The sequence below is a fragment of the Mobula hypostoma genome, chromosome 14 (genome assembly GCF_963921235.1).
Source record: "Mobula hypostoma chromosome 14, sMobHyp1.1, whole genome shotgun sequence".
Classification (NCBI taxonomy): Eukaryota; Metazoa; Chordata; class Chondrichthyes; order Myliobatiformes; family Myliobatidae; genus Mobula; species Mobula hypostoma.
The window spans coordinates 61123794-61148947 of NC_086110.1; the positions used below are offsets into that span (position 1 = coordinate 61123794).

At 39.8% G+C, this 25154-nt stretch overlaps 1 protein-coding gene across 5 annotated transcripts; it reads right to left on the reverse strand.

Annotated features, from left to right (window-relative positions):
• Positions 1–2204: 2204 nt before the first annotated feature.
• cenpn (centromere protein N) lies at positions 2205–23954 on the reverse strand. Of its 5 annotated transcripts, none has more exons than XM_063067207.1 (12): positions 23839–23954; positions 21002–21080; positions 20533–20709; positions 17826–17871; positions 16944–17000; positions 16762–16841; positions 14430–14600; positions 10542–10643; positions 9571–9628; positions 8788–8903; positions 5584–5710; positions 2205–5068 (listed from the first exon to the last, which is right to left on the reverse strand). In XM_063067207.1, the coding sequence occupies exons 3-12, from the start codon at positions 20698–20700 to the stop codon at positions 4956–4958; spliced, it is 1038 nt and encodes a 345-aa protein (XP_062923277.1). In that variant the 5' UTR covers positions 20701–20709; positions 21002–21080; positions 23839–23954; the 3' UTR covers positions 2205–4955. The 5 variants fall into 5 exon arrangements, with proteins under 5 accessions (XP_062923277.1, XP_062923273.1, XP_062923274.1 ...); XM_063067203.1 differs by having other exon boundaries at positions 8788–8906; XM_063067204.1 differs by having other exon boundaries at positions 8788–8906; positions 20998–21080.
• Between the last annotated feature and the right edge of the window lie 1200 nt (positions 23955–25154).

The window sequence follows — 25154 nt, forward strand, 5'->3', positions numbered from 1 at the left end:
GCCGCGCATCCCCTCCCTCCTACCAGCCTTCAATCAGAACAGCCCTAATTCTCATTGGCTACTTTCCGATATCCGTCACACCCCCAGGCCTCAGATGGACTCCGGATTGGTTGAATGGTACGTCAAATACAGATTGCATCGTGACCGGCCCTGTCTTGTTCACTTGACCTCGAAATACGTTAGATTCTGATACTGTATTACTCTTGAATTAAGCTCGTATTGATTAATGGTTCATTTTATTCAGTAATGTTCATTTAACTATATACATTGAACTTAAACCAATGTTCCCTTTCACTTTTTACTTTAATATGCAAGCGGTCCCTAGCAACCTATAGTTTGGAACACAAAGGACCCTCTCGACAGGTAAGGGCAAAAGCAATAAATGGAGCTAGCATGGGATCATAACAATTCACACACTGGAAAAGGTAATTCATTCCATTATGTTCCCACATCAGACAAAATGGACCTTCATTAGCTCATAGACAAGAGAAAACCTGCAGATGCTAGAAACAAGAGCAACGCACACAAAATGCTGGAGATACTCAGCAGGCTAGGCAGCATCTATGGGGGGGGGGTGGAGTACAGTCGCAGTTTCAGTCCGACTTTTTTTTTCCTCGACTCTCCTCTAAGCCTGTATCAATCAATTTAAATCTAATGGTCCATTGTCCACGCTGCGAGGAACTGGATCGATTCCACTCTCATTCTAATACATCTAATTATATCTCCCACCTACCTTCCCTCAGAATAAAAAGAATGGTCTAGAAATTCCTTTACTGCTTGTTAATGATGCTTTATCTTTCATCTTAATGTTCTTTTTACTCAGAATACACAATCAGTGGAAAGGCATTGTCCTATATACCCCAAGCATATGGTTTGGTTTCCTTTCATAACTCCATTGAGTCATTTTCACAGCAGTGCAAGCCTTTTGATTCTTTACAAGTTCTTGCAACTCAAGGTGGCAGCATCCATCATTAAATAACCTTACGATGCAGGAAAGCAACATCTGCAGTATCTTGCATCTTCAAATTATTTCACCATACCTGATGAAGGGTTATTGAACTTTACACTCTTGCTCTACAATGCTGCTCTGCACACACTATTGGTTTTATTTTGGATTTCCATTATTCACTTTAGTTTTAAATTGAAACTATTGAAAGATACAAGTTCATTGTATACAAAAGTATTCCATTCCTTAAGGCAAATTTCACCAAATGAATCTGATTACTTTGATCTTCTGATGAAATAACATCCACATTTCCTTTTCTACTTGCAAGATCATTTGTTATTTTACGGGAGGCACAGTAACATAGCAGTTAGCATGACATTAATTTAGTATCAGCAACCTGGATTCAATTCTGCTATCCATAAGGAATTTGTGCACTCTCCCTGTGACTACGTGGGTTTCCTCCAAGTACTACTGTTTCATACCGCATGCCAAAGATACAGGTTAGTAGGTTAGGCACATGATGAAACTGGACAGCACAGGATCATTGCGCAAGAAGGGCCTGTTACTATTTATTTAAGAGATACAGTGCAGTAATTTTTTTTGTCCTCACTAGCACATGATCCCCAAACAACAGGCAAACTTAGCACTATGTCAAGTATAAGCCAAGATTGATTTTTCAAAGTCAGTTGTAAAAGGTGCTATCTACTTGGCAATCATGGCACTGAGGGCTCAAACAGTAACTGTCCAAAATGTTAACTTTGTTGATGCGTCTGAAGAACCAGAACTTCTCACTCCTAAATGGATTGCACATTGCTTACTGTTCAACCGCAGCTCCTTCGTTAGTATTTTGAAGCATATCCGAGGGCATGTCAAAGTCCTGAGTTACCAAAAAAATCTTGTTCGGAGATGACCATCCAGTGTATGAAATACACTTTGAAGGTGGATCTTTGACACCATCGTTACTCAGTGGGACAGAGTCAACAGGCACTCAATCATCTCTCTCTTCCCTCTGCCAACACTTACCCCCTCCCCCACAATCAATTGGTCAACCAATTTCCTCCACTAGGTTTGCCATTAATCAAGTGTGCGGGCAATTTCTCAAAGCTGGCCATTAGCACCCCCCCCCCCACCAGCGTTACTCAAGCATAAGATATTCAACTTTCAACACTTAAAATACATCACACAAGGATTCAAGTAACCACAAAAAAATTCTTACACAAAAATTTTACATGCAAATACATTTCAATAATTTTACAGCACTTTATTGTACAATCAGAACAGATAAAATAAACTGGATTTCAATTTAATTTCAAAAGCAGATGAAAAATCTATTCCCATCCAATAAATTTGTTTCCAACCATATATAAAATTATCACTATGATGGTCTATTATTCATCAGTTAGATCTTCATCAACAGAGAATACTTATCCAATATTATAACTGATTTACACACAAAATAATGCATGCAGTGAACAAGAACCAGGTTAATTTCTTCAGCCTGCAGAGATAGTAATCTTTAGCTTGATTCAAGTCAAAAACAGAGTTTGAGTTCCATTTCAGATTGCTATGATAATGCAGGACCCAGCTTTACTCTTGTGGAAAATAATAGCACAAGTATTTACTGTCAAGATTAGAGTACAGAGATGGACACAGAACAAAACAAACTTATATTTGCACAACTTCTCTGATGCAAACTGAACTTAATTCCAAGGCAGAGAGAATCTTTCACAAGTTTGGCAACAGCAGTTTTAAGTACTGATGACTTTGTAAATCTGCTTTTTGCACATTAAACTCAAATTAAGCAAAATACAATGACTCAGCTAATACTGTAGTAGTTATCGATATGGGCTAAAGGGAAAGTTTTGTTTTAATAAATGAATTTTAAGCCCAAAATTTATTAAAAGCATGGGACTGAACCACATTAGCAACCCAGTCTCTTTTTTCCCCCATAAAATCTAACCCTTTATTTTTATTTTCTCTAAAAACAGAATGTTCTGGTTTGCTTGCAGCTGAATTTGGATGTGCATTAATACACCAACAGATTACTGTTTTGCTTGGTAGAGGGAGTCTGTTCGATTTTTCTCTGCCTGAAGTAGCCACCAGCTTTGAGGGTGAGGAAAAAAAAACCGGCACATACCGGCAAAATGATGTCCAAGGACAAATGATAACTGCATTTTTACTTAAATGATGCATAATTATGATTGATTTTCTTGGAAAGCAAGAACAATTCACCCCATTTCAAAAACAAAAATATCTGCAGCTGTAGTACAACACGAATAATCCAAAACCACAAAGATAATAGCTGTTTAGTGTGGGGGAGAACACTTCCTGAAACACACTTATTTTCTTCAACTGTCTTTCTTCCTGTCAAAAATTTGATAATTCACAATGCAGGAGTTTGACAGAAGGCAGAATGGGAATGGTATGTAATCATTTTCTCCAACCTAGTGATCTGAGCTTCTATGAGAGGAATATTCCATTGTAATACTTTGCTTCAAGGTGACATTCACCTATTACTGTTCAAATTTTAAAAATATAAATGGTCTAAATAATTAGTTAGATCAGTGGCAGAACTTTAAATTTCAGAAAGTTGAAAAAGATGTCAGAAAATTGGGGCAGGTGGAGAAGAGAAAAATTGGTTATTAATGGAAAATTCATGGGATAATTAGTTTTTGGTGCCACTATAAAATTAATAGTAGGAAAAATAAAATTACATCATTGCAAGAGGAATAATAAAAAAAGAATGTTTTAAAACCAAGAATAGGAGACAAGTTTATTTTCTGTTAAGACAGTTAAATTTCCAGATTAACTAAAATAGTTTAAAATCAATGATATTGAAAACAGGACTTGCCCAGAGACCAGTGAAATATGAATTTAAAACAAAAAGCACCTGCAAAATATCACTATGGAAGTAGATGTCAGCTTAAGTACTGCAATTGCACCAATACTTCAATCTTTTGTTTGCCGAGATTAGAGGAGAGAGAATGTTTCATTATTTCAAGGGTGAATATTGATCGAAGACCAATTTAAAAAGAACAAATCCCAAGCAGGATCAAGTATCATAATTTTGGAGGGCTCGACTGGTGAGCAGAGCATCTGCAAATACTGAGACATTTTTAGAAAGAAACTTCCTGTATATCAAAGTTATGTGAAACTACTGAATGGCTTTAATATGTCTGGAAGTGCACCGTAGCTAATGAGAGAAATGTTCAAATACAGAACAAAGACCAAAAGTTAAATACATATCTAGCAAAGCTCTCAAACATCAAAATCAAGATGTTCAGGAGATTATAAAATGCTGACAAAGGAAAGGCTACCGAGTACACTATGAACTATTCCTCACCGTTTCACAAAACAACAGCTATAGGATCTTTTCTGCTAACTGAGCACAAAGATAGATCTCATGCTTATAGTCTTATTTAAAAGAAAAAAAAATCTCTGAAAATGCACAATGTCCTCAACACTGCACTGACATGTCAGCTCAGATTTTTCTTAAGGTCCTGGAGTGATTTAAAGTGCTATAAACCACAATGCAATTACTTAACTGAAGTTTTGTCAGTATTTTTTTTAAAACTCCTTTGACATGGTTATGTTTCACATGATGATAGCCCCTAGATACTGGAACAAGTGCTGTAACACACCTACAAGTCCAAAGAGTTACTTCAATGAACTATTAACTACTAACCTCAGTTATCTCTCCCACCATACTTACAGAGAACCAAACCCACCTTCCAAAAGTGTGGGGGGGGGGGGGGGCCAAAATCGCTGCTTGTAAATGATAAACAAGCATACCAAGAATCATCATGTCAATAAATCTGTTTGAGGTTTTGTCTGAATAATGGAATTCATTTCAAGATGTTCACAATGCCACACCATTCAGACTATGCAAAGTTTTGGTTAGCATATCAGGGGTATCCAAAAGGTACATTATAAACACAGGAACAGAAAGATTTTTTCCATAGGAAACATACAAATATTTACAAAATATCCTTTGATTTGTACTACAGAGCTAAAGGGCTGATGTATTATGTCCAACAGTCCTTTTGTCTGTGATCTTGAAATAATTCTTCCCCTTTTCTGCGATACTGCTGAACATCGTTGAAATGGGGACATCAGCAATCCCTTGAAAAACAAACATAGAAAATTGCCATGTTTATTGACAGAATTATCCTGTTTTCAATCAAACCAAATTTTCAATTATTCTGTGAACATTTCCCACCCCATTTCAATCTGAACAAATCACAAAGGAAAGTGAAGCTTGAAATTTAATATTTAGCACCAACTTCAATGAATATTAACAATATGTACAGCACCTCTTTAGTTTTCCCACCCATCACCTCCCAGCTTGTACTCCTTCCCCTCCCCCAACCTCATTCTTCCCCGTTCCTTTCCAGTCCTGATGAACGGTCTCAGCCCAATATATCGACTATTTCTTTCCACTGATGCTGCCTCACTTGCTGAGTTCCTCCAGTGTTTTGTGTTACAGCAGAAGAGTTTTGTATTAACTATAGTTGCAATCAATGAATTCGTGGCACTGGAATTTCTGTTCTAGTTCTGTTTTAGTGCTTATTGCGAGGCTGACAAAAACAAAACAAATAAGACACAAGGTAATGAATGCAAGGGCAACATAAACCTACCCAATTCTGGTAGTGCTCTCAACGATTCAAGAATATTCGGACTGGAAAATTTTGCCACACATCGAAATGGTTTATTTCTGTCTGATAAAATTCCCATGTTGCGTTCATCCTTAAAGACTGTTTGTAACTGACAAGACAACATGACTTATTAGTAGTGATGTAACAACAGGAAAAAAATCAAGCAGTGCAGCATCTTTTACTTTCATGAAAACTCTTCTGTATTTGGCACTGGAAGCAGTCAGGTTCCTGCTCCTTGTGAACAGCACCCTCCTGCTGATAAAATACTTGGACAACATTTGTTCCAGTGGGCAAGGACTTGTAACCAAGACTGGCACTGAAACATTCAGCAAAAGGCAAAATATTGTCACTGGGGCACAGGGAATTGAGTCAGAATGATATCGCACAGAAGCAGACCTCTTGGCCCATTATGTCTAGAACCATCCAATTATAATACATACCACTCAATCTTTCCAACCAATAGCTCAACCCATATAACCATATAACAATTACAGCACGGAAAAAGGCCATCTCGGCCCTTCTAGTCCGTGCCGAACTCTTACTCTCACCTAGTCCCACCGACCTGCACTCAGCCTATAACCCCCCATTCCTTCCCTGTCCATATATCTATCCAATTTAACTTTAAACGACAACATCGAACCTGCCTCAACCACTTCTGTTGGAAGCTCGTTCCACACAGCTACCACTCTCTGAGTAAAGAAGTTCCTCCTCATGTTACCCTTAAACTTTTGCTCTTCAACTCTCAACTCATGTCCTCTTGTTTGAATCTCTCCCACTCTCAATGGAATAAGCCTATCCACGTCAACTCTATCTATCCCCCTCATAATTTTTAAATACCTCTATCAAGTCCCCCCTCAACCTTCTACGTTCCAAAGAATAAAGACCCAACTTGTTCAACCTTTCTCTGTAACTTAGGTGATGAAACCCAGGTAACATTCTAGTAAACCTTCTCTGTACTCTCTCTATTTTGTTGACATCTTTCCTATAATTCGGTGACCAAAACTGTACACAATACTCCAAATTTGGCCTCACCAATGCCTTGTACAATTTCAACATTACATCCCAACTCCTATACTCAATGCTCTGATTTAAGAAGGCCAGCATACCAAAAGCTTTCTTCACCACCCTATCCACATGAGATTCCAACTTCAGGAAACTATGCACTATTATTCCTAGGTCCCTCTGTTTTACTGCATTCTTCAATGCCCTACCATTTACCATGTATGTCCTATTTTGATTAGTCCTACCAAAATGTGGCACCTCATATTTATCAGCATTAAACTCCATCTGCCATCTTTCAGCCCATTCTTCTAACCGGCCTAAATCTCTCTGCAGGCTTTGAAAACCTACTTCATTATCCACAACTCCACCTATCTTAGTGTCATCTGCATACTTATCCAATCTACCACCAAATCATTAATATATATGACAAATAACACTGGACCCAGTACAGATCCCTGAGGTACACAAGTCACTGACCTCCAACCTGACAAACAGTTATCCACCACCACTCTCTGGCGTATCCCATCCAGCCACTGCTGAATCCATTTTACTACTTCAATGTTAATACCTAACATTTGAACCTTCCTAACCAACCTTCCATGTGGGACCTTGTCAAAGGCCTTACTGAAGTCCATATAGACAACATCCACTGCTTTACTCTGATCAACTTCCCTAGTAACCTCTTCAAAAAATTCAGTAAGATTCGCCAAACATGACCTTCCACGCACAAATCCATGTTGACTGTTCCTAATCAGACCCTGTCTATCCAGATAATTATATATACCATCCCTAAGAATACTTTCCATCAATTTACCCACCACTGACATCAAACTCACAGGCCAATTATTGCTAGGTTTACTCTTAGAACCCTTTTTAAACAATGGAACAACATGAGCAATATGCCAATCCTCTGGCACCATGCCCGTTTCTAATGACATTTGAAATATTTCTGTCAGAGCCCCTGCTATTTCCACACTAACTTCCCTCAAGGTCCTAGGGAATATCCTGTCAGAACCAGGAGACTTATCCACTTTTGTATTCCTTAAAAGCGCCAGTACTTTCATCTTCTTTAATCATCATAGTTTCCATAACTTCCCTACCTGTCTCCCTTATCTTACCCAATTCAATATCCTTCTCCTTAGTGAATACTGAAGAAAAGAAATTGTTCAGAATCTCCCCCATCTCTTTTGGCTCCACACATAGCTGTCCACTCTGATTCTCTAAGGGACCAATTTTATCCCTCACAATCCTTTTGCTATTAATATAACGGTAGAAACCCTTGGGATTTATTTTCACCTTACTTGCCAAAGCAAACTCATATCTCCTTTTAGCTTTTATAATTTCTTTCTTAAGATTCTTTTTACATTCTTTATATTCCTCGAGCACCTCATTCTCCATGCTGCCTATATTTATTGTAGATGTCTCTCTTTTTCCGAACCAAGTTTCCAATATCCCTTGAAAACCATGGCTCTCTCAAGCTTTTAACCTTTCCTTTCAACTTAACAGGAACATAAAGATTCTGTACCCTCAAAATTTCACCTTTAAATGACCTCCATTTCTCTATTCTTCCCATAAAACAAATTGTCTCCATCCACTCCTTCTAAATCCTTGCGCATCTCCTCAAAGTTAGCCATTCACCAATCAAAAATCTCAACCCTGGGTCCAGACCTATCTTCCTCCAATAGCTTCAGAAATTAATTACCAACTTATCCTCCATCTTGCCATCAGATACTACTCGAGATTATGATTCATGGAGAAAAATGAAAATTTCATCGTACATCTTCAGCAGTTATTTTAAAATCTTATCAAAAAACTAGCAAATTAATAAAATGGCAGCATTAGGTTAGATACAACAAGACATTGAATGATTCATAAATCTTCTGAGTTGCACTATGCTGATTTAGGTTCACTATGGTGAAATAAAATCTGTAGTCCAAGTAGAACACTTTCAAGATCACCTTGCATTGTGACATCAGTCTCAATTATCTATTAATTTCACCAGAGGGTAAATGGTAATTCTATGCTGCATACAGGTTTGAAGAAAAAATCATCTGAATTAGGGTGGCAAGCACAGCGAATGCTATACACCATATTTTACAAAGCAGAAAGTGACACGCCTTTCCTGGAGACCCACAACCAAGTGTACACCACATCAGAGTTATTCAAATGTCACTCAGTGCGTACCCTGTATTGAACCTCCTCCAGTTTTGGTAATGATCCTTCTCCAAATGCTACTGCTGTTAACTTTTTGGCCTCTTCTTTCTCTCTCAAATTTTCTACAGTGATCCTCTGATCTTGTGCTACTTGGGAGAGAAGGGGAAAGAAGTAAGTGAGTGAATGATTTTCAGCAGCTAGATTTTTTCCAAGAAAAAAGGTGAGCGAGAAAAATTCAAATCAACTTTTCAAGGGATCTTTTAGAGTCAATTAAGGATCATAATATTGGCCAGCTGATGCATTAAAAAAAATCACATTGTGCTCTCAGCAAATTACTGGTGTGGAAAGATGCAGTAACATTTCACTGCTTTCTTTCCCCCAGTCTGTGTAATACATAACTGACCCAAATGCCATGATCATCATGGTGAATATTTAGCAATCTTCCAGAAAGATTAAAGTTCCCCCATCATTGCAAACAAACCACAGTATTAAGTGCAAATCTGTGCTGTATGCCTTGACTATGTAGTTTGCAGGACTAAATGCACTTGCCCATCCTCACTTCTAAGATATTCTTCCACAAGTAAAATAAAATAAAATTACAGTACTTACTGCAATATGGAATACCAGTATGATATTCTACACATTAACTTCCCTCCCACAGCATGTCAAAATCCAACACTGAGAAATGGCAAAATTTTACCTAGTATTTCTTGCTCAGGGCATCTCACCATGGGACTGTTCTACATTAGTCTTAAGCAAAACATAACTGGTAAAATGAAATTGTGTGCACTAAAACAAGAAATAAAACAATACCAGAATTCTGGTTTGAGTTCAGCTGTTGTAAAGGTCTTCTGTAATGTGCAGAAAGTGTCTGAAATGAAAATAGAACATAAATAGAATACCAATACCACACAAATACACAGAACTTTAATACAGAATTACTTAAAATGCTCTGGAGGGCATTGCTTGGAAGAGTTGTTTAAGGGCTCTTGGGACAGCTAACAAAATGACAAACTTGGGATATTGAAGTGTAATTACAGTTTTATATGTTGAACAGAAACTCGTATGCAGGCAAAAGTAGCTTTTAAAGTAGTATTGAATGGGGGAAATGACAAGGTCTTGAGCACGTACACTATTGTTACTGCTATAGATCAAAAGTTAATGTGACCCACGCAATCACTGTCTGGTATTGGTGGGGGTGTGGGGTTACTGGACAGGATCGTTGTAAACTCAGTCAGCTCCATCATGGGCACTAGCCCCACAGTATCCAGGACATCTTCAAGAAGCAATGCCTCAAAAGGGTGACATCCTTCACCAAGGACCAGATCACCCAGGACATGCCGCCTTCTCATTGCCACTAACAGGGAGGTGGTACTGAAGCCTGAAGGCACACATTCAATGAGTCAAGAACAGCTTCCTCCCCTCTGCCATCAGATTTCTGAATTTACATTGAACACTACCTCACCACTTTTTCCCCCTCTTTTTGGACTACTTATTTAAACTTTTTAAATACTGTATAAATACACACTTCATTATAAATTACAGTATTTTTATTATGTACTGCTGCCACAAAATAACAAATTTCACGACATATACCGGCGATATTAAACCTGATTCTGATTCAATATTTGACTCACTATATCTAGATGCTTTCTTTGGAGGGGCAAGGAGGAAAAAGAAGAAACACAAGGGTAGATTTAGGAAAAGCAAAAGACCAGGTGAAATAACCAATCCAGATCAAAATTATGGAACTTGCTACAGGAGAAAAGAATACTTTGGAATACCGGGTTATATCTTTTAAGAGCGATGTCTCGGAGGGAATTCAAGCAATGGCCTCGAAGATCCAGCTCCTTGAGCATGTTATGTTCAGTTGCAAGAACCAGAGCCTGTAAGTAAAATTGAGACATTTTAAGCATAAGCATTTTTCCTTAAGCTTGGGCCCCAAACATTTAACATTAACAGAAGTCTAAGCAGTGACAAAGATAAATTACAGTCCAAAGTCCATACCAAAAATAGAAAGGCAAGTAGAAAATGGTGATTCAATAGTATGAAAAATATTAACCTTTAAAGTAAACTGAAATCGCTTCAGCATGTTAATTGGAAAATAATTAAAATCATACTTATACAGAGGATTGCACATTAATCTAAAAAACCTGTTTGATAGGAATAAAGAATTGAAAGGAATATTTGCATAGCCATATTTGCAACTAAAAAAATAATTTTCTCTAAAGGGTGGTGCCAAAAGGATGCATTTTATTATCTGTTAAATTATTTGTAACATTTCAAATGCTTTCTGCAAATTCAGTTCCTGCACTTATCGCATTACTTCCCCGACATTGCTTTTTGCTAGCCCATTATAAAGAGGACAGGTTTTAAAATTTGGAAGTACATTAGTAGTAGAAACTAACTACAAGGATAAGCAGTTATCCAACTCAAAAATTAGAAAAACAAACTAGAAACACAATTTATCTCTTGTTACATTCCCTGCAAGATACAATTAGAGGCCAGTGTATTAGACTTTATTAAAGCCTTAGATTTAAAATACTCAGTAAACAAATATTTGGCTATCAAACCATGTAATTGCAAAATAAACTGTTATGCTGCATTTCTAACTATCAAATAGAACTATTCATCAGCAAACGCCTTTCTTCAAGAGCATTTTAGACTGCCAAGGATGGTATCTCATGATTGACAGCCATTTGGCTTGTGTTTTCAGTGAGTCTCAAGTAGACACACTACACCAGATGTTTATTTTCCATGCTAGAAATTGAACGTTGTGAACTTCTAGCAAGAGATCAAGTCTAGTTCTGAACTCTCCACATCTTTAAGGTTCAGACATTTAGCTGATAAGCATACTATGACACTGAATGAAAACAGATAATTCAACAGCACACATCAATCAACATGATACATCTTGCATCTTGGGGTATGGCAGTGATGCAGCAGTTAACTTGTTGCACTTGTAATCCTCAATCAAGTTCAAATCCCAGTTGGGCATCTTTAGAATTTAAATTTAATTCATCGTCTATAAAGAGAAAGCAAGCAGTCAACAGTAAAGTCAGTGGACCACAACATGTACATGCTGGAAATCTGAAAAAGAAACAAAGAAAAACTGGAAACGTATTGCAGATCAGGCCCATCCACAGAGGAAGTAGTACAAGGCCTTGTAAAATTATTCAGTTCACAACCCTTTGAGAATTTTTATTTGTGAATCACATGCTGCCCCACCCCACAGTTAAGCCTAGAAAACAGGGAAAACTGTAAAGCATAAGCCAAAAATTCAAAAACTGTAATGTCAGCAGTTCAAATCTATCATCCCTCTTTGTTCAGTATTTGGTTGAACCATTTTTCACAGCTATTACAGCCAGTCGTCTTTTTGGACAAGTCCCCATGAGCTTTGCACAACATGATAGAGATAGATTTGCTCATTCCCCCTTGCAAAATTGCGCAAGCTGTGCCAGGTTAGTTGGGGAGTGGTGGTGGACAACAATCTTGAGGCCTTACCATTGATGTTTGAAAAGGTTAAGGTCAGTTCTCTGACTGGGCCACTCAAGGACACCAATTTTCTTCATTTGAAGCTATTCCATAGTTGCTCCGGAAGTGTGCTTTGGGTCATTGTCCTACTGAAAGAAGAATTTCCTCCCCAGTTTAAGCTTTCTGGCAGAGGCTAGCAGGCTTTTATCTAGGATCTTTATTTAGGAGCATCAATCCTGACCAGAATTCCAATCCCTGCTGCTGAAAAGCATCTGCAGAGCATCTTGCTACCTCCTCCATACTTTACAGTACGGATGGTGTTACCTGGCTGACGTGCAGCATGAGATTTATGCCACACATACCCAAAATGTTCCACTTTAGTCCTATCTAATCACAAAACCTCCTTCCACATCTTTACAGTGTCTTCCAAGTGACATTTTGCGATCTTTACAGACAAGACAATGCTTTTTTTTTAAAGCCAGGTCTGACTCCTTGCCATTCTTCCATAAATACCCTTTTGTGCAAGGCCTTAGAGAATGCAGAGCCATGAACTTCATCTCCAGTTGCACCCACTGACTTCTGCAGCTCACTCAGTGACTGTTGGTGTCATAGTAGCCTCTCCAACAAGTGCCGTTCTTCTCTGGTGACTCAGTTTAGAGGGGCAGCCCGACCTAGGCGGTATGGCTGTTGTTTCACATCACCCTGCACCCGCACTTTTTCCATGAAGACTGCAATGAGCTCCAAGGTGTGTTCAGTGCCTTTGAAATGGTCCTGTACCCTTTCCCTGATTAGCACTTCTCTAACATTTCCCTTACTTGTCTTGAATGCTCTTTTCTCTTCATTTTGGTTTGATCTGTTGAAAATCTACCGTACTGTTAACAGAGAGAGGGGCATTTATTCTGATGAATTCATTGAAACAGGTGATCCTCCAATTTTCTATATCAACAAATTGGGTGAATTAGTGAGGTAATACTGTATATTGCACCTGAGGAAAGTTAGCATAATTACAAAGGGGATGAATACTCTTTTTTAAAGCATCAACTTTAATTTTCAATTTTTATTAAATTGTTGACTGGTTTCAGAATTTTTCTTTTGATTTGACATGATGCACAATGTTTTGTACATTAATTCAGAAAATTCTACTTCAGGTTTTAAATTTAGAAAATGAGACATTAATATGTGGAGGCTGAACACTAAATATTAACATTTCAGGTTAATATTTTTGTTTCCAAACTCATGAACTGAAATGTTAACTTGTTTCTCTCAGCACAAACGTCACCAGACTTGCAGAATATTTCCATTTTAGATTTACCGCAGTATGTCTATTACTTATGGCCAATTGCTTGCTTATTCACTGATTTTCAATATGAACATTGGGGAAAGTTTAGGTTCAAACTTGGTCTCTTGGTGAGGGAATTGCTAGGACTGTTAGTGGGAGAGTTATTAATCTGCAATGGCAATTCTTTCTCTTTCTGCAGATGCTGCCAGACCTGCTGAGTATTTTCAGCACTTTCCATTTTTATCTTTTTTTGAAAACCCATATAGTCGGATATGACTTTCACTCAATAGTCCGCCTCAGGAAAAAGTTGGCATCCTTGCCCAGTCTGGTCATTGTGACATGAAATGGCTTCAAAAATAGCTCAGCAAACCACTCAGTTCAAGGCAATTGGGAATTAGAAAAAAATTGCCAAGCTTGCCAGCAAAGCCCAAATCCTGGAAAATGATCTTAAGGAAAAAGCTGTACAATTTGCACTTAATACTTTGATTCAGCACAAAGAAAGGCATGTACGCCTTGTAGAAAACAATGCAAAGATTGAACTTGGATTTATTATTCCACCTCCCCATACTCCCCTGCCTTCCCCTCTTTGTTAATGTATTGAGAGGCATGCATAGAAATGGTACTGAAAAAGGAAATAATGTTAATAGAAGATAAAGTTTTTTTTAAATCACACGTACTTTAAAACATAGTGAAATGTGTCATTTGCATTAACCAACACACACCTGAGTGTGTGCGGGGGGGGGGGAGGTGGGAGGGAGGGAAAAACAGCCTGTAAGTGTCGCCACATCTCCTGGTGCCAAAATAGCATGCCCATAATAATACAGAACACAAAAAGCAACAAAATAACAATAGCAAAACAAGCCTTTTCCTCACTGCCACGCACAAAAAACAAACTGGATAATAGGTAATTTCATTTTACCTGAGAAACACACACTCTGTACTGTGCAGCAAGGCTAGACATGAAAACATAAGGGGTCTGTGGGTAGTAGACTACGTATGAAGGTCTTTGCTGGTTAGGTGGGGAATGACGTTTACCCCAAGCAATTCTGATCCAGACAGCTTCCTTGTGTTCTAAGATGTTAATCATGACCTGAGGCAGGTAAAAACAAAATAAAATCAAGAACATTAAATAAAATGCTACAAAAATAGTAAATCAATTAGCCAATAGACTTAAAATGAAAATACAAGACTTCCCTCACTTAATTTCTTCTATCACACTTCCAATTAAGATACAAATATATAATTAAGGCAACTTGGTTAAGAGAACCCTCGGAAGTCAGGAAGAGTAATTGAAATCCTATCCAAGATTTAACACAAAAGACAAATCTTTTATATAGTTATCTCCCTGAAGTTTGGGATTATTAACCGAAGGGAGAACATCATTCGTCAATCAGAAGCAATCAGGTCAGGTGACATCTCTGAAGAGAGAAATACAAGACCATAAGAAACAAGAGCAAAACTAAGCCATTCGGCCCATTGAGTCTGCTCCACCATTCTATCATGAGTGATTTATTATTCACCTCAACCCCATTTTCCTGCCTTCTCCCTGTAACCTTTGATTCTCTTAGTAATCAGGAACCTATCAACCTCCGTTTTAAATATACCTAATGAATTGGTCTCCATAGCCGTCCACGGCAACAAGTTCCACAGATTCACCGCCCTCCGGCTTAAAAAAACTCCTCATCTCTGATCTACAGGGATGTCCTTGCATTCTGAGGCTGTGCCTCATATTTCCAGGTCAATGGTTTTCCTTTTGTCAACTAACTCAAATTTCAAGTGTCTACAGTATTTTGCTATATCAAATTTGAATTGGAACTCCATTATAAAAACAGCTACTTGTGCACATTGATTAGTCATTCACCTTTTGTCACTTGTGTACCATTGATGCTAAATTTGACTGCAGACAGAGATTGCGACTCAAAAATACATTGAAGGAAAAATACTGGCTTGGAAATCAGGAACTGCTCTTATTTGGAATAGCACTATGGGATCTTTCCTGTTGACCTAAAGGAACAGTTTAGCATCTCCAACAGCAAAATACTCCCTCAGTACCAGCCTGGACTGCATTTAAGTGCTGGTGGACAGAACTCAAACTTTCCAACATTAATGCTAATACTAACCCACAACCAAAGCTGATTTGCTTTTAATATGCAAGAACATAATTTTAAGAAAGTATATAAATTGAACTAAGAATAAATAACCATTTAAATGGGTGTCACAGTAGCATAGTGGTTTGCATGATGCTATTACAGCTTGGGGTGTCAGAATTTAGAGTTTAATTCCAACCCTATCTGCAAGAAGTTTGTACATTCTTCCCGTGAGCATGTGGGTTTCCTAGCACATTCCAAAGATGCACTGGTTAGTAGGTTAATTGTTCACTATACATTGTCCTATGATTAGGCAAGGGTTAAATAGGGGGGTTGCAGGGTGGTGCAGTTTTTTGGGCCAGAAGGGCCCATTTGTTTCATGCTTTATTGCTAAATAAAATTAGAGCTGTTAAGATAATAAATTTTGCATTCTGGTTGAGTGCAGAGCAGTTATTAATACACTAGTTCAAATTGCCAGCATGTGCTGATAGGTTCCAGCATTAAACTGCCAGTAGTCCCTGCCACCTCCCGACATCATCCCATGACAATGATTCCAAGGATCCTATACCCTAAAGGGCTTTTCAAATTGTCAGTTGAGCACTGCAATGCAGGAAATTGCTAGTAATATTCAAAGTATAACAGAAATTCAACATTATTTCAGGAATTATGTTGGATAAAATCAGCCCAATAAAATTGAGACTGATTAGTCCAAGTACAGCGTCCTCCTACATTCGAATAGAGGAACAGTCAATGATAAAGGTAATTTCAATTTAATGAAGTTAGCTTTCATGTTTTTAATCATTTAAATTAATTTAAAAACCCAATTTTTAAAAATTACTTCCATTATCTGCAAATTGTTGGATTTTCATTTAAAAATATTTAGTTGACTTTTAACTAATTTTGTTTCTCAATGTCATAAAGCATTCTGTTAGAAACATTCAGAGTCCTTGACAGTTTGAATGCTGTGAGAAATTTGGGGATATGACAGAGCTGCAAAGAAAACCTGACAGCGGCGAGCATGCCCATCTGGCCAGTTCAAAACCGTAACACAATGCTGTCAAGATCATGAGAATCTAGGCATGTCCCCAACTGGTATCAAAGCTAACAGCTCACAACCTGCCACAAAACCTGGTTCCCGGTAGGTCAGTAAGCTTCTCTGCTTACATTTCTTATGAGCATTTCAAGGTTTCTTCCAAAGGTCTCTCTGAAGACTTGAAAGTCAAATAACTTCGCCTCTTCGGCATCTGAAAAGAGCACAAGTTTGTCTCAGAATACTGCAACAGATAGTTAACACCTAAATATAGTGGAAAGACACAGCCATAGCAAGACTAAGATTGTTATATCACCTTTTGAACTGAACATTTGGTAGGTACACCATCTTCTCTTAGGGAATGCACAATTACCTACAAGAAAAGCCATTCAGAAAATCATATTTTATGAAAATTGCAGTCTTATTTCAGTGGCTTGATTAAATAAAGTTGTCCAGCACCCTTTTTCTTTATTTATTAAACCATAGAGAATGAATTCCAATATTTTTGTCTTATTTCTCAAATGGACATACCACTTGAGTATTATGGTTAACAATCTGCTAAAACAGTGACTAATGGTGGGTAACATTTTTTAAAAGTATATACACACTGTAGCTGCACACTAAGGAGCACCTGAAGTGTAACTGTTGGAAGCTGTGAGCTACAAAATGCTGGGCATTGATGACTTCACAATGTTATATTAATTGTTAGTGCAACTATTCAAACAAAATCCCCTTCACCATTATGTAAACGCAAAATAACTTACACTGCTCCTTCCCATACAGTTCAAACAAACTTCAAAACTTTAGAATTTTATTAAATATCTTTCAAAAAGCAACCTTGATATTTAAATAGGAAGATAATTGTACAGGAACAGGCACCAGAACTAGGAAGACTGTTTCCCTATAGAAAAAAAGGCAACAAAAATCAGTGACTGAACTGTCTTCCATGTTCCTAAAATTAAGGTTGAGTGCAGGCATTGCAAACCAGATTGTGAAAAGACAACAGAGGAAAGATCCGCACTTATCAGTAACTTATCTTTCCATAGTACAAAACTTTATCTTGTAAACATTCAATTTTAACAGTTGATACCATTTCAAGCAGAATGACTGAATCTGACAAGTGCAAACTGGAAAACATGCTTTGTGTAAATCTTAATTGCAAATCCTACTGTGCAATGATGAAGAAAATAGTACTTACAAATAATATCTAAATCTGCCACCTGCTGGAGGGTTACACCATTTTCCTAGAATAAATTTTATGACATGAATTTTAAAAAAACAAGTTTTGGAAAACCTTTTGCAGCTCTAGAAACAAATGAGCATGCAATATAAATTACCATAAAACATTTACTTGTCCAAAAAGAAACAGCAGTCAAAATGTACAAATAGATAATTTCAGGATGACAGTTCTCTATTATTTCAAATATATTCTTTACCAAAAGGGCAGTCACAGACCATTGAGAGGTTTCACTCACTGAAGAAAACAATACCAAAGGTGCCATAAACTGATGAGGGTAACAAGCTCATTAACTCATTTTTGAATCTGTTCCAGCAGGACTCTACAGTAAGGAAACAGGATTATCAATTCGAAATGAGAACACCAATCTCAATTTTTCAGGTCCTCTTTTTCAGGAAGTCTAACACTGCTCTTACCTCACTACTTACAGGCAATTTACTCTGATTAGAGATTAGATCTAGTACTCATCTTGTCTAAATAGAACAGCATCTCACTTGCAATTTTTTTCATACGTTTAATACCCCATCGATCAGTCATAGCAAATGTCAAAGCACAGTCTCTCTAATATGATCTGTAGTGCAGAGACAGTTTAATTTAATCTGGAGATACAGCACAGTAACAGACCCTTCTGGCACAATGAGTCCACATCGGCCAATTACACCCAAGTGACCAATTCATCTACTAAAAACAAGTTCTCCACCACCACACTCCTCTGGCTAGTGGAACTTGTCTTCACTCTAAATTTCTCCTTTGGCACCCCCCACTTCCTTTGAACAAAAGGTGTAGTCATGGGCACTCACTTGGGTCTCAGCTATGTTTGTCTGTTTCCCAGCTACGTGGAACAGCCTACACTGGTGACCATTCCACACTTTTCCTACATTACGTCAACGAATGCATTGGTGCTGTTTCCTGCATCTAAGCTGAACTTGACTTCATTCACTTTGTCTCCGACTTCCATCATACCCTCAAATTTATCTGGTCCATTTCTGACACCTCCCTCCCCCTTCTCAATCTCTGGAAACAGCTCATCTACTGATGTCTATTACTAACCCACAGACTCTCACAGCTAACAACAGGAATTCTGCAGATGCTGGAAATTCAAGCAACACACATAAAAGTTGCTGGTGAACGCAGCAGGCCAGGCAGCATCTCTAGGAAGAGGTGCAGTCGACTTTTCAGGCCGAGACCCTTCGTCAGGACTCTCACAGCTACCTGGACTATACCTCCTCCCACCCTGTTACTTGTAAAAATGGCATCTCCTCCTTCAGTTCCGCTGCCGCATTTGCTCGCGGGACAAGGCTTTTCATTCCAGAATGAAGGAGCTGTCCTCCTCCTTCAAAGAAAGGGGCTTCCCTTCCTCTACCATCAACGCTGCCCTCAACCGCATCTCCTCCATTTCACGCACGTCTGCTCTCACCTCATCCTACCAAGGATACCTCTTGGCCTCAACTAACACCCCACCAGCATCCAGCACATAATTCTCCCTAACTTCTGCCATCTCCAACGGGATCCCATCACCAAGCACATCTTTCCCTCCCCCCCCACTTTCTGCCTTCCACAGGGATTGCACTCCCTAGATGACTCTTTTGCCCATTCGTTCCTCCCCACTGAAAGTGGAACAAGTGCTACACCTTCCCCTACACTTCCTCCCTAACTACTATTCACGGCCCCAAGGTCCTTCCAGGTGAGGCGACACTTCACCTGCGAGTCTGTTGGGGCCATATACTGTGTCTGGTGCTCTTGGTGTGGCCTCTTGTATATCGGTGAGACCCAACGTAGACTGGGAGACCGCTTCACTGAGCACCCTCCCTCCACCTGCCAGATCTCCCAGTGGCCACCCATTTTAATTCCAATTCCCATTCCGATATGTCTATGCATGGTCTTGTCCACTGTTGTGACAAGGCCACACAAAGATCGGAGGAACAACACCTTATATTCTGTCTGGGTAGCCTCTAACCTGATGGCATGAACATTCATTTCTCGAACTTCCAGTAATGCCGCCCCCCCTCACCATTCTCCATCCCCTCCCCCCTTTTCTTTCTTCCATGGCCTTCTGTCCTCTTCTATCAAGACTCCCCCCTTCTCCAGCCCTGTATCTCTTTCACCAATCAACTTCCCAGCCCTTTACTTCATAACCCCCCCACTTCAGGTTTCACCTCTCACCTTGTGTTTCTCTCCCCTCCTCCCACCTTTTAAATCTATTCCTCACTTTTTTTCTTCAGCCCTGCCAAAGGGTCGCATCCCGAAACGTCAACTGTACTCTCTTCCATAGATGCTGCCTGGCCTTCTGAGTTCCTCTAGCATTTTCTGCGTGTCGCTTGAATTAATCTAGTAACCCGTATGTCTTTGGAATGTGGAAGGAAACCAGGGAACCAGGAGGAGATCCACATGGTCACAGGGAGAACATACAACCTCCTCACAGACAGCCATGGGAACTGAACTCCCCAATAACTGGCACTGTAAAGTGATGTGCTATCTGCTACACTGTGCTGTCTCTTAGTTGAATTGCTCCCAATGACATAGAAGACATGCTGGAATCAAGTTTCTTTAACGTGAGAGACCACAGGGTTTAAAAATTCAGCCAACAGAAATGCCACTTGTCTTGTCGCCGAACTGAATGTCAATTCACCACTCACCCTCAAGTCACCTTATATACTTTGAACAATACCTCACAAAGTGCAGCTAACTGCAAAATCACATCTTTTTTTGTGCCGCCGTTGAAATCTACACTTTGAAGTTGTTCTTCGGACAGAAGATCCCAGGACTTCAACAACTCAGGGAAATCAATCATTCGAAACCTCGAAAGCACCTTAGTTATGTATTCTGCCCCATCCATCTCCAGAACCTACACGTGAAAACACACGCAAAAGGTCAATTAAATGCACTGGTGATGGGCGCTGTAAGATGACGAACGGGCTTCAAAGAAACGCTTATAGTGGTTTAGCAAATGAGATGATGTGTACCAAACTACTATATTGTAGGCATTTGAAAGATATTACTAATGCAGTCTCTGCAAGACTCTAAATTTAGACATAAAAAAAGCAATGTAGTGTAGTGTCCTCTCAAGGGAACATCCTAAGTGAGGCTCTAATTATACTCATCAGTTCACATCCCCATGGGCCACTTCACTCACGTGCCTGACACGCTATTCCAAGCTTTCATGGGATGATATCATCAGGGAGGCAGAGAAAGATCCAAAGATGTGTTGAAAGTCTCCTAGAAAAAAATATAACTCTCAGACTCTTGGAAATCCTTGGCTTGTCATTATTCAAAGTGGAGAATGAATATTTGGGATGATTTTGAGAATCTCCAGCTCATACTGCAGGAGCACACAGAAACCTTGAATAGGCCCTGGAAGCCCACCAGAGTAGCATTTCACCCATCTCACCGTGTGTCTCATGTCCCATTTGTAGGGGGAACTTGCAGTTCCCACATTAGCTCCATCTGTCAGCTTAGAACCCACACAACTGGAGTTATCCTCAAATCCCAGAATTGAGGAGCATTACTAGTGAACGTGAAACACATACAGTGGCATGCAAACGTTTGGGCACCCCGGTCAAAATTTCTATTACTGTGAATAGCTAAGCAAGTAAAAGAGGGCTTGATTTCCAAAAGGCATAAAGTTAAAGATGACACATTTCTTTAATATTTTAAGCAAGATTACTTTTTTTATTTCCATCTTTTACTGTTTCAGAATAACAAAAAAAGGAAAAGAGGCTGAAGCAAAAGTTTGGGCACCCTGCATGATCAGTACTTAGTAACACCCCCTTTGGCATGTATCACAGCTTTCTGTAGCCATCTAAGAGTCTTTCAATTCTTGTTTGGGGGATTTTCACCCATTCTTCCTTGCAAAAGCCTTCTAATTCTGTGAGATACTTGGGCTGTCTTGCATGCATTGCTCTTTTGAGGTCTACCCACAGATTTTTGATGATGTTTAGGTCGGGGGACTGTGAGGGCCATGGCAAAACCTCCAGCTTGCGCCTCTTGAGGTAGTCCATTGTGGATCTTGAGGTCTGTTTAGTTTCATTATCCTGTTGTAGAGGCCATCCTCTTTTCATCTTCAGCTTTTTTTTTAAACAGACGGTGTGATGTTTGCTTCCAGAATTTGCTGGTATTCAATTGAATTTATTCTTCCCTCTACCAGTGAAATGATCCCTGTGCCACTGGCTGCAACACAAGCCCAAAGCATGATCGATCCACCCCCATGAAGTTCTATTTTAACTTCATCAGTCCACAGGACTTGTTTCCAAAATGCATCAGGCTTGCTTAGATGTTCCTTTGCAAACTTCTGATGCTGAATTTTGTGATGAGGACGCAGGAAAGGTTTTCTTCTGATGACTCTTCCATGAAGGTCATATCTGTGCAGGTGTCGCTGCACAGTAGAACAGTGCACCACCACTCCAGAGTCTGCTAAATCTTCCTGAAGGTCTTCTGCAGTCAAATGGGGGTTTTGATTTGCCTTTCTAGCAATCCTACGAGCAGTTCTCTCAGAAAGTTTTCTTGGTCTTCCAGACCTCAACTTGACCTCCACCGTTCCTGTTAACTGCCATTTCTTAATTACATTATGAACTGAGAAAACAGCCACCTGAAAACACTTTGCTATCTTCTTATAGCCTTCTGCTTTGTGGGCATCATTTGTTTTAATTTTCAGAGTGCTAGGCAGCTGCTTAGAGGATCCCATGGCTGCTGATTGTTGGGACAAGGTTTGAGGAGTCAGGGTATTTATAAAGCTTTGAAATTTGCATCACCTGGCTGGCCTTTCCTAACTATGACTGTGAACAAGCCATGGCCCTAACAAGCTAATTAAAGTCTGAGACCTTGGTAAAAGTTAACTGAGAGCTCAAATCTATTGGGGTGCCCAAACTTTTGCATGGTGCTTCTTTCCTTTTCTCCATTCTATAAAATTGTACAAAACAAAAATAATCCATTAATCTTGCTTAAAATGTTGAAAAGAATGTTTAATTTTATGTTTTTTGGAAATCTTTTACTCGCTTAGCTATTCACAGTAACAGAAATTTTGACCAGGGGTGCCCAAACTTTTGCATGCCACTGTATGCACAGTTAACTACAGAGCCCTGACAACGTGTTAAATGTAAACAAGGGCTCAAGCCAGCTTCCTGGATTAGTGACAGGGAAATTACGTTAAGCAGACTACTTTTAGAAACATTTGGAAATAAGTTGCACAAGTACTTTCAGACACAATGCATTTTGCTTGAGAGGGGTAGGTGCCTTCAGACTAACGTTCACCATCACCGATATTTTCCTACTCGGGACATTCTGCATGGGTGCATTGCCGAAGTGGACCGATTGCCATGATGATTAGAACATTAGGCAGTTACCTAGGAAGCACATGGAAGATCAAGGTCGATAATATGAAATAGATGCTGATGTCAGGGTCTAGAATAGATGATTCTACCTCCACAGATAACGTTTGACCTGCTGGGTCCCTCCGGCACCGCGTTTCTCGCTCCAAATCTCAGCTTCTGAAGCCCCCTCCCACCATTTCCAGAAAAGCAGACATAACATTTCATGATGCCAAGAGTACAAGAACCTCTTGGTAGCAAGGACGGCAATTCTGGAACCTACTGCCCCCAATTAAACTAACTTGAAAAGAAAGCAACGCACTTTGGGTCGAGTCCCGTCCTGATGAAAGGCCGACTGTTTATTCCTCTCCGTAGATGCTGCCTGATCTACTGAGTTCCCCCAACATTTTGTGTGCGTTCAGGAAATCCTATTTTATTAGGCGCGGCTTTAGATCAGATTTTCAAAACAAAACTGCCGAAATTACCAATAAATCAGCGCAGATTGTCTAGCTGCAACCTCCGCTGGGTTTTGTAAGGAGAGGAAGCCCCGACTAGTTTACTCAGGACAAGTCCTGCACTCGACTATCTGCCTGTACATGTATCATTGACAGATCTCCACTCGCAACGCCTGCCCGGGTCTCCCCGGTCGCTCAACGCCGGACCAGGCTCACCTGCTCACCGCAATCCCCCTCACCAGAGGCCGGCCCGTGGTCCGCCAAACCCGCGGCTTTTCAAATGAGAGCAGCCAAAGGCCAGGGAGGCCGTTAGGCAAGATGGTCGCCCCGCCGTGCCGCTCTGCCTCTGCACCTCCCTCTACGGCGCCCCCCCGTCCCGGCGAGCGCATAACTACTGCACCTGTCCAAAACTCTTCAAACTGAGCTCTCCTGAGGTAAACTTAGAAACAATTGTGAAACTTCCAAATGGTGCAGGGTTTCGAGTCTAAAACCTGCATCTAAACTTTAAACTAAGTAGATTCTTCCCTTCTACAAATACTATTCGACTCCCAAAGTTCCTCCAGCAGATGATTTCCCCTTGTACTATCTCAATGCTGATGTCATGAAATGATCTGTATAGATGGCAAGCAAAATAAAGTTTGTCACTGTAGCTCGGTACATGGGACAATGGTTAACCAACTTACCATTCTGCTGCATTGTGAAACGTTGTTGCCTTTATAAGCTTTCAAGCAACACACATCAAAGTTGCTGGTGAACGCAGCAGGCCAGGCAGCATCTCTAGGAAGAGGTGCAGTCGACGTTTCAGGCCGAGGCACTTCATCAGGACTAACTGAAGGAAGAGCTTTCTCCAGTCTTAGGTTGTTGGTGCAAGGATATCATTCAGAATTCAGATGACCACGAATGTTATTGACTGGTGGCAGCAGCTGTGGTGTTTGTTACAGTGCCTGGAGTGTACAAGTTTTAGCGTAGGAGGCAGAGGGGTGACTTTAGAAAGGTATAAAAATCATGAAGAGCATAATGGATGGAAGGTGGTCTCATTGATTAGTAAGGGGGAAGGCAGGAGAAAGGGGCTGATAGGGATAAAAAAATCAACTATGATGGAACGGCAGAGCAGATTCAATGGGCTGATTGGCCTATTTCTGCTCCTATGTCTTATAGTCTTCTTCCAAGAGGACCACAACCTTAACGTTGAATTTGGAGGCCTGTGTGCCTCAATGACCCAGGGAGTATTGGTGGCTGGAATCAGTGCCAAACAGGTTATAGGGTAGAGGCCGGACTAAGACTGGTCCACCGGTTCGGGGATTCAGCGCAGGGCTAACAACTCCCACTGGTAAAACAAAATAGCTACAGAAAAAGCAATGAAGAATCCTTCAACATCTGAGTATGATGGTATTCCTGAGTCTCCACCCAGGACTTTCATGACTGACAGTCGCGAAGACCAAGAGGAACCTATTGATATGATGACGGAAGCCCTGAACGCCACCAGAGATAAAGGACCTTCACTGCTGCCTTAAATGCCAGTGCTGTCATGG

Coding starts and splice junctions, on each gene's coding strand:
- cenpn (XM_063067206.1), bottom strand. CDS start 20,700: ATGGATGGGGCAGAATACATAACTAAGGTGCTTTCGAGGTTTCGAATG. Junction 17,872..20,532: donor AGTTAGCTGCACTTTGTGAG/GTATTGTTCAAA, acceptor AATTTATTCTAG/GAAAATGGTGTAACCCTCCA. Junction 9,629..10,541: donor CTCTTAAAAGATATAACCCG/GTATTCCAAAGT, acceptor TTTTCATTTCAG/ACACTTTCTGCACATTACAG.